Below are 17786 nucleotides of genomic sequence, written 5' to 3' on the forward strand. Positions count from 1 at the left end.
TTTTAGAGAGTGGGACATAAGTTTGATAGCGCGGTAGTTACCACAGTCTCTCACGTCTCCCTTTCCTTTGTAAAATGGTATGAGAAGACTGTTTCTCCAGCTTTCAGGTATTTGTTGACCTTGTATAAGTTTGTTGAAAATTTCATAAAGCCAGAGTATACCTTCTTCGCCTAAGTGTTTCCAGACTTCTGACGGGATTTCATCTGGTCCTGTTGCTTTGTTGTTCTTCATCTGGCACAGAGCTTTCTTTATTTCCGTGGGTGTTATCGCTATAATACTCGTATATGTGGCTTATTTTTCATGGCGTTTCGTTGCGTGGCCTCCATGTGGCGTTTTCACATTATCTGATCCGATATCGGGTGTAGGACCGATATCACATACATTTAAGCCGCCATCTTTTTTGCCTTTGAAATCCTTCCGACATCCGATATCGGATCGGATAATGTGAAAACGCACTTAGGCTCCAAGCGCAGAAGGCCGAAAGATAGTGGTACATATCATATGTTTATCATAGAAATAGGATCATAGGCAGCATGCCATCCTTTTTTTTCGCGTTGGAGAAAAAAGGAGGCATACAGACCTGATAGTGGACTATCGGCCTAAGGGGCTTTCAGTCTAAAATTCAGATAAGGTTCTTATTGCAGATGAAGCATAAAACTCTTTTTTCTTCCCTTGGAAACCATTGATGCATTTTCATTGTTGTATCTATGAATAGAAAAAATATCTACATATCAAAACTACAAATTAAAACTTAAAACATGTATAACGTATCTTAAAATGTTACTTACCTACTAATAAACTCATAAATAAAAATAGTAACGACGTGATTTCTTAATAAAACTACCAAAAATCCTCTTGTGCAATCTTAAAAAAATATGATTAATGTGTATTATTTTATCATTTTTAAAGAAACAGGTCCTAACAACACCTAAGTTGAAAATAATAGTTTGTATGCGGTTGCATACCCGTAGGGTCGGCAAAAAGACATAAAAATCCCAAAACTGGTTGCGATTTGAAGCCAACAAAATGCTAAACAGATAAAGTGAAGAACAACGAGCCAGGGAATAACAATTTGGAGCCGGGGATCGCTTAGATTTTCGTAGAATGGTCAAGCGGGCGAGCCGGTGAGGTCATCGTGACCGGGCGAAATAATCGCGATGTTGCCTTCGGACAATGCTTTTTTTTATCACAATAAAGGCCTTAACTTACAATGCTTGTTAATTACTTCAGATCTAATTTTGTAGACAACATTTGAAATAGATCACGATGTTTTTCTTTTTATTATTAATTGTTAACAAAACATGTTCATAATAAATAATAACTAGATAAGATATGCATGTCGTCGGGAAATCAAAATTTTAGTCATTTTCAGATGTATTAACTACGGAATCGTATCATACTGAAATTGAAATCTCAATAAAAGTATCCATGGGTCTATTGAAAATTCCTTCATTTCTTGTAAAAAATTTCGTGAAATATCTGAGATTATTCCTAACATAAATTGGACTCTTACCTCAACTTAAGTATACCTACTAGCATTGAAGTCAACTCATACATTGCCAAAGTCAGATAAAAAGGTAATGTCATTTATAAAGTACTAGCTTTTGCCCTCGGCTTCGCTCGCGTTAGAAAGAGACAAAAAGTAGCCTATGTCATTCTCCATCCCTTCAACTATCTTCACTTAAAAACTCACGTCGATTCTTTGCTCCGTTTTGCCGTGAAAGACGGACAAACAAACAGACACACACACTTTCCCATTTATAATATTAGTATGGATTTAAGAAATAATAACAAATTAAAATTTAAACACGAGAACAGTGTACCTAAAACGTATCATTCAAACTGTCAAGCTATCCGTGATTTTCTCATCTATGTTTTGACAGTGGGCGTGACACGTCCGACGGACGACACACCGCGGTCATGACGGTCACGCCAATGTTCATCAGCTAACGAACGGACAATAAATCTCGCAGCCATTGACGGTCACTTTCTACCTTTCCATTGTGCCCGGTTCTAACTTATTTAAGCTATAGAAACGTTATCAAGGGCTCCGTTATGTATATTTCTGTGTCAAATATGGAATGAAATCGTAAATTTGGTGCCACGTAGGTAGTTATGAGACTACGTCGGAATTTTAATGTGACCGTGTTACAACCTTTAGGTACATGCCTGCTTAAATCTTGAGGACATGCTAATTCAAGGTTTTGTCATACGACGAAATTATTGAACTTTTTTCCTTGTTTTAACTGGTTAGAATTTTTAAAATAACTTTCTGTAATCATGATTTAATCAGCTTTATCATTTACTCTACTTATGCATAACATAAATTCAACTTAAATTAACATTTCGCCTATTTTGTTCATAGGTGCGGCAATGCCTATATATTAAGCGCTCAGAAAAGAGAAGACTATTCCATTCATCCATTGATTAATATGTAAATATCGTGCGGAAGTCACCTACGGCAATAATTATAAGACGCCACACTAAGTAACTCGTTTGGCTTCATTCCAATATTCTAAGGACATAATTGGAATAATTTATGTCCTACACCACAACTTAATTGGTCTCTATAAACACGAGATTGTCAATATTTGTATACTTGCTGTTTGCGAAAGGTGTCTACGTATATGTATATCAGAGACAAAGAGTATCAGAATGAGAAGATGCGGCGCGACGGTAGGGCTCGCACCGGCGAGCCGTGGGGCGCACATCCTCTTCCTGCGCCGGCGCGCGTTTCGTAACACTAGCCCGAACCAACATGTTATTTTGGTTGACATCACAGAAATAACCGCATCTTCCTTAACAGCCGACGCCGACGGTCACCAGACGCTGACGTTGATATCTTTACACTAATTGCGTTATTGACAACCCTACTTTTAGTTTAGTTGTGAAATCGACAATCCATTAGACGGGCCGAATGAGAATGAATCTGCCCATTGTGTGACGATTCTTAATTCTTGTTCATGTTTTATTAATCTTGCTCTTTCTCATATTCATTTTTAGTAAGAGGTTACCGATCTCAAAAGGGTTATACCTATATAAAAATCGGGTTACAACTTTTATGACACCATGAAAGTATTATATTTAATTAGTAAACGAAAAACATACAGTCATTATGCAAATGAGCCATGAACAAGATGGTCCCAATTCCATTTTGGTTCATATTTACTCGCCTGGCAAGTTTTTGAATCGTTTATTTTAGTTTTTAGACGCTTGTTCCGCCAAAATGTTAGTTTAGTTAAATTGGACGGAATTTTTAAAGTTACTTTTTAGCAGGTAATGTTTTCAATTTACCTCCCTCCACATAAGAAAACTATAGCATAGGACGTTATTAATGAAATATATATACATATATTAGCTATCAAGATACGTAGGCGCCATATATTATTTTATAATTATACGAAGCAACATTAGTATAGGTACTATAGGTGCCTTTATTAAGAGGTCACTTCCTTCTTTAGCTTTGTTGCCTTGAAAGTCAACTTGTCTGCAAATTCCTTGTCTTCGGAACTGTTTGACAAATCCGAGGCTGTAGTGATTACATCATAGTCACCGCTGGATATCTTACAATTCTTACATAGATTATGTTTTTTTTTTTTTATTATTATAAATGGGCTTACTCTTGACCACAGACTAGCCAAAGGCAAAGACGTGGCCTACGATGGAGTGAGCTCGCCCAGAAGATGCCTGTTCACTCTTGATTTGAAGGTTGTCTTATGCCCTTCAAGATAAATAGAAAATATTTATCGCTGCAAGCAAATTAGGTACATTTATTGGTAGATTGTGATCGACGTAATCAGTTTTATACCATATGACTTTTCTGTGTTGCTCAAACATTGATTGAAAACGATATATATGTCGATCGAAGATGTGACACAAGAAATACTCATTTTAATCAATATTCCCGTTTCTACGTATGCTTATTGAGATTTTTCTAAGAATCCTTTTTCCACGCGTTTCTACCGTCGTACAACGGTGTTATCCCACAGTCGTCGTTATAACGGGAAGCAATCCTAATCCTTTTATGGCATCCATCTAGCACCGGGTTGCACCGCACCTGCACCCACTGCGCGAGTGCATACACGCGCTACTCAATGAACCAAACATTCACGTTAAACATCTGTGAATACTTATTAAGTACCTACACTTACTATGTGAACGAAACTATCTTTGAACGAAAGGCAAGAGGAAATTGCACACATTACCACTGGCTTGTTAGGAGGGGCCACGGGACGCTTATTGGAGCAAGTCGGATCCAATTTAGAAGCTGTCATTAATTAAACCGAAGCTAAACTGATTGGCTTGGGACTAGGCTGTCGAGTTGATTACAAAACATGGCTACATACGTTCTTGTATCACAAGTTTTTAAATACCTATTTGTAACTTGCGATATCCATTTATAGACTAAACACACTTATCAATGAGCTTGAGCTCCATGTAACTTGCATGTAACTTATTAGTCGAAACGAAACGAAACGTAATTCATAAATATTTTAACACTTCCTAAAGAATTTAAATTGTTGGTACTTAATTTTTATTTCAAAAAATATTTGATGCATTAAAAAGTTAAATCAGATACGGTTGTCGAAATAGGTACTCGGAAATATAATTTCCTCCAATCTTTAACAATTTATAGGTATTCTGCCAACTTTACTTACTTATGTGTGATTTTAATGAATGCAATTAGTTTTGAAATGACCTTAAAGAAGTCTAATGTTTTGGTATAGGTGAAAACAACGGCAGCGCAGAAGGATCCGGGTCGGGAGGCGAGGCCGGGGAGGGGGCTGAAGCGGCGCACACGTTCGGTCCCCTCGACGGGTCCATCTACGCCACAGTGGTGCGCGCGGGCGGCGGGCCCGCGTCCCTGCTCAGCGCGTCCATGGACTCCGGCATCTCGTCGGCGGGGCGGCGCGCGGCGCCCAGCCCGCCCGACGAGCTCGACGCGCTGCTCGGCGACATGCTGCGCACCGTCAGCGCGCTGCCCGACCCGGCGCCCGCGCACGCGCAGCCGCCCGCCGCGCAATCGCACTCCGACCGCGCGCCCGACATACCGTATCACGCGCGCGCCGACTCGGCTCCCTTCACCTACGGAGCGCCAGGCCTGCGCCCCGGCATGCTGCGCGCGCCCAACCGCCTGGCCAGCCCCGAGCTGGTGCGCCGGGCGCTCGGCGGCGACCGCTCCTACAGGCCCATCGAGGACGACGACGACGAACGAGTCGCCACCCCTGAACCGCCCTCGCCTCACACCCCTGTTTCTCCGCGCACCCTTCGTAAACTTACTCATGAAGATGTCACCTCTACCACTTCAACAGTTCCACCGTCGGCCTCTCCTTTACGAAATGGGAGGTAAGTGTTATATATTTTTTAAATATATTTTTTACTCGAATACAGTTTTTGGTTATTTCTCAGATCTTGATACTCGGTGTTCTAATTTAATTGAGCATAAGGTTTAGTATAATGATCTAGCCCAACCGGTTTGATCGTGGAAGGAATGAATGCAAATTTTAAGTTATCTCAGGGTGAAATAATAAAATCTAATCAACTTAGGTGGGAGTTGGTATTTAATTTAAAAAAACCGCTCGTAAAGCGGATGCATAGAGATGAAGGATTAATGTTGCTAATAAATAATTCAAAACCAATCGCGCAACAACAATAAATCACCCGTCTTTTTGTTCAGGCATCGATAACGGTAGCTTTGTTTTGTTATTCCATAAGCAAATTCTCAATTTTCTATTATTCTTCGACTAACAGAATAGCTGAGGTCAGTAAAAAAAATGGATGAAGTTAAAATAAAAGGGATCTCGCGGATAACGTAAACATGTGTTCCTGTGCAGTAGGCGGCGGCCGCGGGCCGCGCTGGAGGCCGCAGCCGCCTACTTCGCTCCTTCAACGACGCGAGCTAGTCGAGCTACTGTTTACTCTGACATACTCCCATAGCCTCACTATTTACATTTTAGTTTTAGCAATAGCATTACAGTTTATAACATAAATAATTAAACTTCACCCGACCAATGATTGAAGTTAGTTTGATTAGATCATCAATGTTCGAATGTGCATAATTTTGTAAAAACCTTGCAACCTATGAATATGTATACTCCGGTTACAGATGTTTTAAAGTACTACTATTGACTGAAGACAAAAGAAACCTTACAATGTAATGATCTCTACAAAGTATCAAGAGGTGTGGATTGAATAGTCTCTTAATTTATTTAGCTTCGTTCCACTCGACCCACTTCAATGTCGATCAAGAAGAGTAATAAAGCCGACCATAACCAATCCGGGCCATTACACCAAGCGACAAAACCCATTCCATATCGTGGTGTGTACTGTAGCTATTTCGTACGTTTTATGGACTTGCCAGTACTAAACCCATTAATTGTATGAGACACGCTCAATTATCCCTTTCCCCCTCTCTACTGAACGCTTTAATGTCTCTTAAGGACTAATTACATGGAGCATGTAAAATAAACTTAAACAAATTTGATCCCGTCGATCACCTATTGATAGATGCTGCGTGGGATCCAGATTACGTGGGCGTTAATTGAATAACGAACAATGATCACAACAAAAACTAACCATTCCATGTAAGACGGTGTTGCGGTCTTTAAATAATGATTTGTAGCCGTATTGTACGTGTGTTCAAGGCGCGATCGTAAGATAAAAGGATATGTATACAAAACTAGATAATTAAGGTAAATGACCCACCGACCCACATACATCAAAGTATGCAGCTACAGAAAAGGAATAAACCTTTTTAAATCCGACCCAATAGGTATGTTTTTAAGTACCTATATAAAAGAAATAGGTCTTATGCAAACAAATAAATAACACATTATAATATATGTAGGTAAAGTTTGCTAGATAATAGCCAATCACCAAGTGTGTCAACAGTAACAAGGAGTAAATTACTGTTATTACTGCAACAAGCGCGTGTGTGGCGGTACGGCAACATATCGTACTCTATATCTAAAATATGCTAACGAGTTAGCACTTTATGCCATTGTAATAAAGCGGAAAATATATAGATATCATTGACGGAGTCCACATCTCCTTATACACACGTAGCATAAAGGATCCCGTTTTCTTATGGTACATACCTAATCTCATTCATCCTTCCTTACAATGCTAACTTGAATATTTTGAATAGCAACGTCAACAAAGCACCCATTTATAAACTTTATGATTAAATATAGCGGTGAATGGAACGGTTTGTTTACATTCGATGATAGCTATCTTGCTTTAGTATAACACGTTTTTAGTATAAACTACTTTACTAACGACATACCGACATGTCAGATAATCGCCGTAGCATAATGTGCAAACAGTGCCATACGTCGGCTATCTATGATAGACAACAAGATAAATGAGTATAATAGCGATCGATATCTTGTCAATCAAAGAGACGTTACAACGCATTGTAATCAAATCAATTACTCTCAAAGGAGCACTTAAACTTACGTAACATTTTAATGTAGAGCCATATTTTTCTTAAGCCTATTTTTTGCTCTACAACGAGGTGTCACATCGGTAAGCGACATATTATTTCATAGCAAACGATTAGTCGTTATCAAATGATATACGATACATTAACTTCCTGAGAAGCACGATTTGAAGCTCCTATTACTTCGAGACTACATACCTAATGTGTCTATCTTATAGGTTTAATTAGTGTTTTATTATGATTTGACGTTTACTAAATAGTTTACTAGTATAGGTAACCGCTAACCGTAGCTAATAAGGGAGGACATATTGAATGCAATCGATATGAATTTTATTTGACATTAGTAAGAAGATATCTGCGTCGTATTTTAATATCCGGAAGTTTGAACGTGAATTAAGTTAAGTGACGGGTGTGGGCCGCCGCCGCCGGCGCAGCCGTTCCGCAACATTACGCACCACATGCGCTCCGACATACTGCTTATTGCGAATTATTTATGTGGCGCCTACTGACTGATCACTTTACACAAACTTCTTGTAGGGCTCTTTCTTAGAAACTCTATTTGCTGACAATTTATTATTCAATACTAAGTAGTACACATCTTTCGCAACTCCCACGCATATAAGCTCACTGAAGCCTTAATAAAAGTTATGCGAAACTTATTGCTCAATATAATGCACCAAATCAGTTAGGTATGCCATACATGTGCCGACTTATGAGAGCCGAGGCGGTTGGCTCGTAGAAATTGATTTGGAGCGATGGCGTGTGATTGCGTCGCCGCCATCGCGACCCGAGCAAGTTGCTATTTCGAGATAAACGTCGCCATAAACGGGCGCCTGTCGACCGAGCCACGACCAGCCCTGTTAATCCCATCTCTTTCCAAACACTTGGCTCTTGTAAACCACTGTAATTGCGACCTTCACAACCGTACATGTTATGCGTAGTCATAGATCGCACCTGTACTGGTTAACCTCATGCAATTGATATGTAAAGGATGCGAATAAACCTCCAGCACCCGGTGGTATCGGTACCTCCCATACATAGCGCCTGCCTATATTGAAATAAGTGCCGTTTCTCAACTGATCTACGCTGTTCCTGTTCAGCAAATCGCTCTAAAATGGCTTTTATTCCGTTTATGACTAAAATGTAGATACATGATATTCTAGATAAATTGTTTACACTATATACCTATCTACAATAATTTAACATCTCATGATGTACTTTATGATGTGGGATATCCTCGCTACCCACTATCGCATACCTATACAGAAAAATATCCGTATCTTCACCATATATGAATCGAAGCTATCGTCAATAGTCCTACGCACAATAAACATCTAAACATTATTATGTGACAGCTGTACAAATACAACCTTAAACCTACTACGTACTGTTTACTATGAATGAATAGGGAAATCGTTGGTTAGTTTAGTAGTTAGAAGACAAATACGACTAATATTCTACTCAGTAGCTAAATAAGTCAAATAATGTTCCATTAAACACGCCTTATGTTGTTTTAGGTGGTTGAACGGGGACGCGGAATGGATCGACCGACCTCCAAGCAACGCTCGAAAAGCGATAGAAGAAAATGGGACGTGGCGATCAGCAAGCACGCTGGGATGGCACGAGAGTTCAAGGACGAGGGAGCCGCGAAGGTCGGAGAGCGCTCTCGAAGGCAGCACGGGCCTGACGTGGTTGCAGCGGCAACAGCAGAAATTACGGGAGAGGAAGGAAGCCAGGGAGAGGGTGCAGAGGTTACCTCTGGAGTGGGATGCCACCACCAGAAATGTTCGACGATCTGCCAGTCACAGGTAAAAAAAATATAGAGATAGACAACCAGATTACAAGAACTAAACACTTACTTGCTCTGACAAAGAAAAACAAGAATTGTAATTTCTTAGACGCTGCATATTTGAGTACTTCATTATGCGCTATAACTGACTTTGTCCGTTTTCACATTATCCGATCCGATATCGGAAGTCGGAAGGATTTCAATGAAAAAAAATTCAAGATGGCGCCTGTAATGTATGGGATATCAGTGCGACATCCGATATCGGATCGGATAATGTGAAAACGCACTTACACACATTGAATCTTTCAATCCCAATAGGTAATACATTCTCAAGCAACGTACCTACTTAAGATGGTGTTGCTTATAAATTATTATAATTTCCAGGATGGACGGCTACACTAGCGACACCACAGCGTTTGCCGACGACGATGACGACTTTAGTGTTCCCTTACACGTCAACACGTTACGAACCCCCCTTAGGAACGATAGCATCAGTCCACAAGCACCTGACAGGTAAACAACGACTTAGCTATTTGAAAATGATCACAATTTTAACCCTTCGAGCCCCAGCGACATCATATGATGTCAGTAAAATATAAGTAAATACCTTGGGACTCTTAAAGTTCATCTAGTTCCAATCTAATCATAACAACTTGTTCCCGCTATGAGTACTAGGCGATGAATCGACGATATACCTCGTGGAACACAGAACTACCGGCTTCACAGGCAGGGTCCCGCGAGGCTAGACCGGTCGTCTTCGAACTAATTATAAATAGTACGATTAACAAACTTAGATTTACTAATAATATGTAATATGACAAACATGTGCTGTGATTTTGCAGAACCTCATCTAGAAAATTCATGTTCGAAAAGATGACAATGCGCGAGTGGAGTGGCAGCAACACGCCCACGTCTGCCACCGCGCCTGGTCTTCTGTCGCTAGCGGAGCCGCCCAGCAATGATACTATCGTAAGAAACTTTTTTCATTTTAAATTGACTTTTTTTATAGTATCTATTATGTTAGTGTCATCAAGCACATCCCGCCTAACGGTAAGCAGTCACCGTTTACGTTACATGTGCGCTCCCGCGCGACCATATTTCCATTCCTTGGGGAAGCTCGGCTGAATTCATTCCGTAACTGAGCGTCTACGAGAGGAAATGATTGCTGACGCCCTCAGCTTGAAAAACATGGCAGGTTTAGCTTGTGGGAGGCATGGGTAGGTATATTGAGTATGCTTGCCTGCGTGGGTACGCTGCGTTTTCCGGTAAAACGCTCAAGGCAGTTTCCTTTAAATAAGTTTACCTACGTACTTATATCATAAAAGATAATCATGCAATAATTGAGGAAAACACACAGAAAATAATTTAAAATAAGATATTTGAAATTCTATGTTTTGTATCTTAATTCATAGTCATCGTATTCCGAATAGGAGACGACTTAACCGCAGACTATAATATGTCTTTAAAATATGTGTGTATCTGCAATACCTATGTGTACTTAAATTATGTGTTTATTTCTCATTTGGCAAATACTTATACAAATTATTATTAGTTAATTTGTTAATAATTAGGTATATCTAGTACGCAATAAATGCATTATCTTTGTACAGATTCGAGAGCGGACCGAGAGCTGGTCGCGGTCAGAGTCCCGCGCGGGCACGCCACTGTTCCCCACGCACCCGCGCACGCCCTACCCGCCCACGCCCACGCCCTCGCTCAGCGCGCGCCCGCCGCGCTCGCCGCCCGTCACCAGGTAACACACTTTCCATCTCCAACTCTCCATATATGCATATATAACCTGCACGGGAAGCATGGTCACGCGATAGACGATAAAATATCAGGCCGTCCCTATCGCACTATTTGTAAGTGCGATAGGGACGGCCTGATATTTTATCGTCTATCGCGCGACCATGCTTCCCGTGCTGATAAACTCGAGCACGTCTGGCCTGCTAGCCAAATGACATTTCTGCGACGCCAGACGCCGATCGAAAGGCCGCTGGCTCTGTCGCGCCAATACGCAAGAGCGATAGAGATAGATAGCTACGAAAGAGATATTATCGTGAGCGTTTTGTGAGCGTTTGTGCATTCGGCTACGTACACTGTATTCCCATGTATCGGGAGGCCCCACGGAAGCCGTCCTATGCACAGCAATGCCCCTGGCTAAATCCAAAAAAGATGCCGCAAAGCACAGCAAAATAAAAAGTCTGTAAATACCTATTCCCAAACGGACAGAAACTGCTGAAGTTTCAGTGCCACTCTTGGCAATTAAGGGATTGAAAGAAAACCCAATTATGATATTGTACCTAGTGACAGGTTGCCAACCCATCGCCCATATCCCACAGTCAACTTTTACGACACCTGGAAAGAAGGGGTTGGTGAAATTGGTCACCACACAGGTGAAAAGGCCTCTCTCATGGTTAGATTAGTTCACATTCACACCAAAGATATATAAGTTGATTTTAAATCAGAATACTAATACCGGCATTCTCTCTGTTACAGAAAAGAGCGCGAAGGCAGCCCCGAGTCGGAGTATCGGATCTACAACGGCAGTTGCGGGTCGCGACGCTCGAGCGCGGGCGGGTCGGAGCCGCAGCACGTGGCGCCGGACCGCGAGCGATTCGCGCGGGACACCAGCCACTTCTGGTACAAGCCCAACATCTCCCGGGACGACGGTGAGTCACCAAATAACAGAACTGTCAATATATGGAATACGCTACGGATTGGGGCTGCAAGTAGCAGCATGTAACGTCTGACCGCGAGCGCTTTGCGCGGGAAATAAGCAGCCTTTAGTATGAGCCTAACATTTTCCGAGAATTCAAAGAGCTTTTGATATGGAACATCTGGTGAGATTTAGGGCCGGTTGATGCAACCGTCTGTCATCGTTCGTTAAATTTTATTGTAATATGGGAAGTTCCATAGACGTCTGCTGCGTGACGATGATGTGTCTGTCAAATTTGCTTGATGCAACTGGCCCTTATTGATACAGATGTCTGAGGCTGGTCAAATTATCCGGCTCGAAGGATCATGTTATCTTCACTGTTTAAACTTTCAGTCGTTCCTTCTTTCTTGTAGTGTTTGATTGTTCTGATTATCAGAAAATATCACAGTCTTAATTTGTCAATAGAATACCTAGATTCATAAGTAAACTTATTAATATTTGGCAAGTAATGATCTCTACATTAATCCTAATGATGTTATAAACAGCGGTAGCAGCCCTCCAGCAGCTGGAAGAGGGGTCCTTCATCGTGCGCGACTCGAACTCGTTCCCGGGCGCGTTCGGGCTGGCGGTGCGCGCCGGGGGGGGCGGCGGAGTGAGACACTTCCTGGTGGAGCCGGCGGCGCGCGGCGTGCGCCTGCGCGGCTGCCCCGACGAGCCCGTGTTCGGCTCGCTGTCCGCGCTCGTCTACCAGCACACCGTCACGCCGCTCGCGCTGCCCGTGCCGCTGCGGCTGCCCGATAGGTAAGTGCCGAACTGATCAGACAATGTTACTGATAGTTGTTGTATTTAAACAAAAAGTAAAGCTTCCGGCGGGGCTCGAACCCGCATCGACCGCACACAGGACGGTCGCTCTTAACCAAAGAGGATCGAAGTATTATAAAGAATTACTGTCGAAGAAAAATGTGTAATCACAGTGCATGGACTGCCATCTCTTGACACAGGCTTAAAACTTTTGAACCTCAGTTTTGACAATTTGGCCCATATTCTTAACTTGATATGTGTTAAAATGTCAAATATTTATATTAGCGCCATCTAGCTGAGCGTACCCCAAAGGTGTAATGCCATCTAGGCCACCGTAACTTTGTCTGTATGGTACTGAGGCTAGGTAGGTTTTTTCTTAGACTTTATCTGTTTATACGGAGTTATATTATATGTCTTTGCTTTTAACTAATTGAACTACGGAAGCAGCGCCAGATTCTCACAAATGTTTTCATTCCTTTCCTACGAATTACACCTGTCGGGTGGTTAAAATTTTGATTTAATGTTAAGTTACTGGTATTTGAGTCGTTTAAAAGACTTTCACAAGTCTAGCATATACAAGAGATTTATGCGATGGGTACAACAATGGTCGGGTGGTCTAGAGGTGAAGACGTTAGCCGCGCAAGCTGCAATGGAGAACTGGGTCAGACTTGTCGTCAGCCACTACGTTAGACTTGGTAACTTTTTCTTTAATATAATATGCTTGAACAAGCCAGTCTGTCCTTATTACTTACTCAGGCGATAGTGTTCTCTGAACATTTATATTGAATAGTTACCGATTTCAATATCAGTCCCTCAATCTTTTTTATTTTTTTCTAAACATGAACTTGTCTGTTTAGGGATCCATGGAGCGGAGGAACCGCAAACGCGGCGGCTAGAGCTCTACTAGCAACCGGAGCGGCGTGCCACGTGCTGCTCCTCGGCTCAGAAAACACCGAGGCGCTCACCGGCCCCGCCGCCGTCAAGCGAGCCGTCACCAACATCATACTGAAGAAGGTACGTCTCTTATGATTTAAAATTATACATTCTATAGTCTTGGATTCTAGAACGGCAGATGTGTATCTGCCGTGGAAAAATCCGGCCTCTGGATTGATCAACTGAGCCATCATAGCCTTGATTCAGTTCGATCCAGACAGAGGTCGTGACTCACTTTTCAATTTATTCTGAGTATCGGTTGCAGATGCTTTTGCCTGTTAAAAATAACATACCTACCTGTCGACCCCTGAAATGTGACACTACGGCGCAGGTGTCAACCAGGGACAGAGGCCTTGAATAGCTTGAATATGACATGAGATTTTATACTGTTAAACTGTCCACGCGTTGTGATACTCTGTCCACGCAACAATTTTACTTGGTACAGTCAGTTATTTTAGCAAATAATCAATGATAACTCTTGTCTCCAATCGCGAAACCGACTAACGCAACACATAACAAGCACATGTTCATGCGCAGATCGGGGGGTGGGGTCATGGGGGTCATGTCCCCCCCTGGAGCCTAAGGTTGGCCATACAAATACACTACGTGACCCCCCCCTGGGCACGAAGCTGGATCAGCCCTTGCACATGTTCAATGTCTTAACCCAAACTTGTTCATATTGCAGGGAGGAGCGCACGTGGTACACTTCAAAGTTTTCGGTGGTGGCATCACGCTGACCGACGCGGCGCGCAAGCTGTTCTTCAGGCGGCACTATCCTGCAGCCAACGTCTCTTATGCTGGTTTAGACCCGGATGAGAGGCGGTTTGCACACGTCGAAAATGGCACTAAGAATGAAAAGTAAGTTATTTTTAATTATATATATATACCTATAAAGCTTCATTTTAAAACAGAGCGCAAACTATTTTTCTGGTGAGATTAATCCCACCGTCAACGCGTCTTATGCGTGCTTCGATCCGAACAAACGGCGGCTCACGCACGTAGACCCACGCGTCGAAACATAGAATAAAAAGTGAGCTATGTTGATTACGACTATAAAGGCCAATTTCTAAATACATAGCTCTATGACTATATTTATCCATACTAATATTATAAATGGGAAAGTGTGTGTCTGTTTGTTTGTCCGTCTTTCACAGCAAAACGGAGCGACAAATTGACGTGATTTTTTAAGTGGAGATAGTTGAAGGGATGGAGAGTGACATAGGCTACTTTTTGTCTCTTTCTAACGCGCGAAGCCGCGGGAAAAAGCTAGTCTACCTATATACCTGCCTTACCTTTGCAACATTAGTGTGTGAACAACTGAGCATGTAACATGTGACTTTAACTTTTGCAGACGCATCTTCGCGTTTGTAGCGCGGGCCGCGACGGGCTCCGACAACCAGTGCCACGTGTTCGCCGAGCTCGAGCCCGAGCAGCCCGCCACCGCCATCGTCAACTTCGTCAACAAGGTAACATCCTCCTTTAAATTCATCCATATCACGCTGGATCGACATAAACAAAGCTCAGCACGCAGCGGAGTAATTCTTCAAAAGCCATTTGGCTTTATGATTTTTTCTATCTACACATTCTGGATTTATTTCACATTAGTTAAATAATAATAATAATAATAATAATTGGGTCCCATGCCCCCGAGAGTCGGTCAGGCCCCTCCCTCCGGCTTGCCTTTACTGGCCGGCCGGAGTGAACACTGAGCAGGGGCCGCAGGATTCTCACCTCTGGCTTGCCTTAACCGGCCGTCCAGAGTGGGGTGCCAGAGCTATATGCTCGCAGGGTGGAAGTGAAATATGCATAAGACGCGAGTTGGCACAGTGGCTGTTTCGTACAGACTGGGTAGAAAGCGGCGCACACCTCTCCACACCCTGAGCCGCTCACGAAATGTTGTCCCCTTGTCGCTCCGTGCGAGCGGCCGTTTTCGGGGACCCATATAGTGAGTTGGCGAGTCACCGCCTGCCTATTTTGTCATGTTTTATAACATATGAGCAAGGCAGGTGCCATAGTATTTCCGATAGTACCGGTTACCAATCCACCAGCAACTCAACCTAATAGCCTGGTTTCTTTTTGTACCATTTTCTTACAATAGTTCTACATTAACCGGGGCTTGTCCTTGGGTGCATTACTATAGTGCAGACAGGGATAATCGCCGGTTAGTGTCACATTACTTTTTAAATTAAACTGTCTTAAAGGGCCTCTGCGCTGTTGGCTTCGGCCCCACGCACGCCTCCCAAAAGTCCGGGACCCCATGGTCCCGAGAACTGGAAAGGACATACAAATAATAATAATAATAATAATAATTAGTACATACAATCACGCCTGTATCCCATAACAGGGTAGGCAGAGCACATGTACATTGTATCCATCACAGATTATTATTACTGTCACTGTTATATAAAAGTCAGTGTGGGAGCACCATAAGTCCGTTTTCACATTATCCGATCCGATATCGGATGTCGGACCGATATCCCATACATTACAGGCGCCATCTTGGATTTTTTCCATTTAAATCCTTCCGACATCCGATATCGGATCGGATGATGTGAAAACGGCCTTAGGTTAGCTGTAATCAGCGTTATAAAATAATACGTTTCTGTTTGCAGGCATTACTCGGAAACTCGCAGAAAAAGGACATCATTTAAACAGCTCCTAACATCGACTGATGAGTCTGATCCAATACTCAAATTACGTGTTGTGCACTAACAGTGAACTTAAAATTGTATGCACATGCAGAGCAAATAATCCGAATGAGCCAATATTTGCATATTTCACTCAGTACACACAACTGGAAAGGAATATTGTCCTTGAAATCAATGAGTTTAATTAACTACATTTGTGAGATTTCACAAATTGAACTTGGTCACTATGAACTTCAATTCATTTACTAGAGTTTAAATGAATTCATTTCAAAGATTTTATTTTTAATACGCTTCGTATTCACCAAGTACAATTAACCAACCCCTTCGTTAGTTAAATTTTAAGCTAAATTAATATAAATGTTATATTAATACTGTAGCATAGAGAAGAAACTAACTAGTCTCATATATTAATTTAATATATAATGTAGTGATATTGAGCGTGCCTATATAATGTTTAAAACGTCTACATTGTCAATGAGTAATTATGATTTAAACATGGTGTCCATAATTGTATACAAATACGATCCAAATTACTCATATGTTGCTCCATTCGGCATAATATTAGATGTTCTAAATCAAAACGCATTAACATTCTTTGTAAAGTACCTACTACCTACACATTTGTCCAAAACATGGAATATTGTACCTAACAAAAATATAATGGGCATATTCATAATCATATACAGAAATGTAATAACGTCATGTTTTAATTTAAAATGTATACTGCTTTAATATTTTAATAATAAAGACCCCAATGGATACTGAATTTCGATAAATATTGTTTGTCTTGTGCATTCAAATTTACAATACAACGCAGGTCGCAAGGATTGTAAGAAAGCTGTAAAGAAATGTCTCTGTCTTATTCTAGACCGAGATAGAAAAAACTGATGGAGCAGTCCTGACAATGGATATTGAAAGTCTTTAGTAGTCTATATGGCTTAATCGTGAACTGAAAACTGGCACATTTAAATAAAATGGCTTCATATAACTTGCCAGTAAATCGTACATGTACAACGAATAATGAGTACAAGAATGCTTATAAACAATAAAAATAAACTATAAAAATGTTAACTTAAGATAAATATAAATAGGTGCATAATAGGTCAAATATTACAGCTTGAAAAATCCAAAATAAGATATTTATCAACACAGTAAAGTTACAAGGACTGCACCTATAATTCATAGAACGCTAAAGTAAATAATACAAATTATTCAATTTTAATTTGTCTACATGACTATAACTTTATACTAGCTATAGTCGCAATCCGTCAGTAGTAGTTGCCTAGTACAACGATAGCAATAATGATTACAATCGTTAGTTGACATATTAATTTATTATTAAAGAGTACTATTATGTACTATTTTATAAAACCCGTAATCAATATTTGACGCCATAGATATGCCTTATAAGAGTACACCAGTGATCGAAATATGAATTTTATTTTAATTCTTTAATGATATCCAGTTAAGATATTAATGTTAAATGTAACACGTTTATTGTAATAAATAACTGTT

The 17786-nt window shown here is 41.2% G+C and overlaps 1 protein-coding gene across 9 annotated transcripts in view; it reads left to right on the top strand.

The window, feature by feature from the left end:
* LOC125227284 (tensin-1) overlaps positions 1-17475 on the top strand; it is a 155436-nt gene extending 137961 nt beyond the window's left edge. For all 9 annotated transcript variants that reach the window (XM_048131547.1, XM_048131550.1, XM_048131549.1 and 6 more), the window contains 11 exons: positions 4728-5346; positions 8959-9249; positions 9615-9743; positions 10073-10199; positions 10841-10983; positions 11730-11902; positions 12435-12690; positions 13548-13704; positions 14309-14481; positions 14975-15089; positions 16236-17475. In XM_048131547.1, coding sequence (XP_047987504.1) covers positions 4728-5346; positions 8959-9249; positions 9615-9743; positions 10073-10199; positions 10841-10983; positions 11730-11902; positions 12435-12690; positions 13548-13704; positions 14309-14481; positions 14975-15089; positions 16236-16274 — 2222 coding nt within the window. In that variant the 3' untranslated portion in view covers positions 16275-17475. The remainder of the gene's footprint in view (positions 1-4727; positions 5347-8958; positions 9250-9614; positions 9744-10072; positions 10200-10840; positions 10984-11729; positions 11903-12434; positions 12691-13547; positions 13705-14308; positions 14482-14974; positions 15090-16235) is intronic.
* The last annotated feature ends 311 nt before the right edge of the window (positions 17476-17786 follow it).

Source organism: Leguminivora glycinivorella, chromosome 6, assembly GCF_023078275.1.
Source record: "Leguminivora glycinivorella isolate SPB_JAAS2020 chromosome 6, LegGlyc_1.1, whole genome shotgun sequence".
Classification (NCBI taxonomy): Eukaryota; Metazoa; Arthropoda; class Insecta; order Lepidoptera; family Tortricidae; genus Leguminivora; species Leguminivora glycinivorella.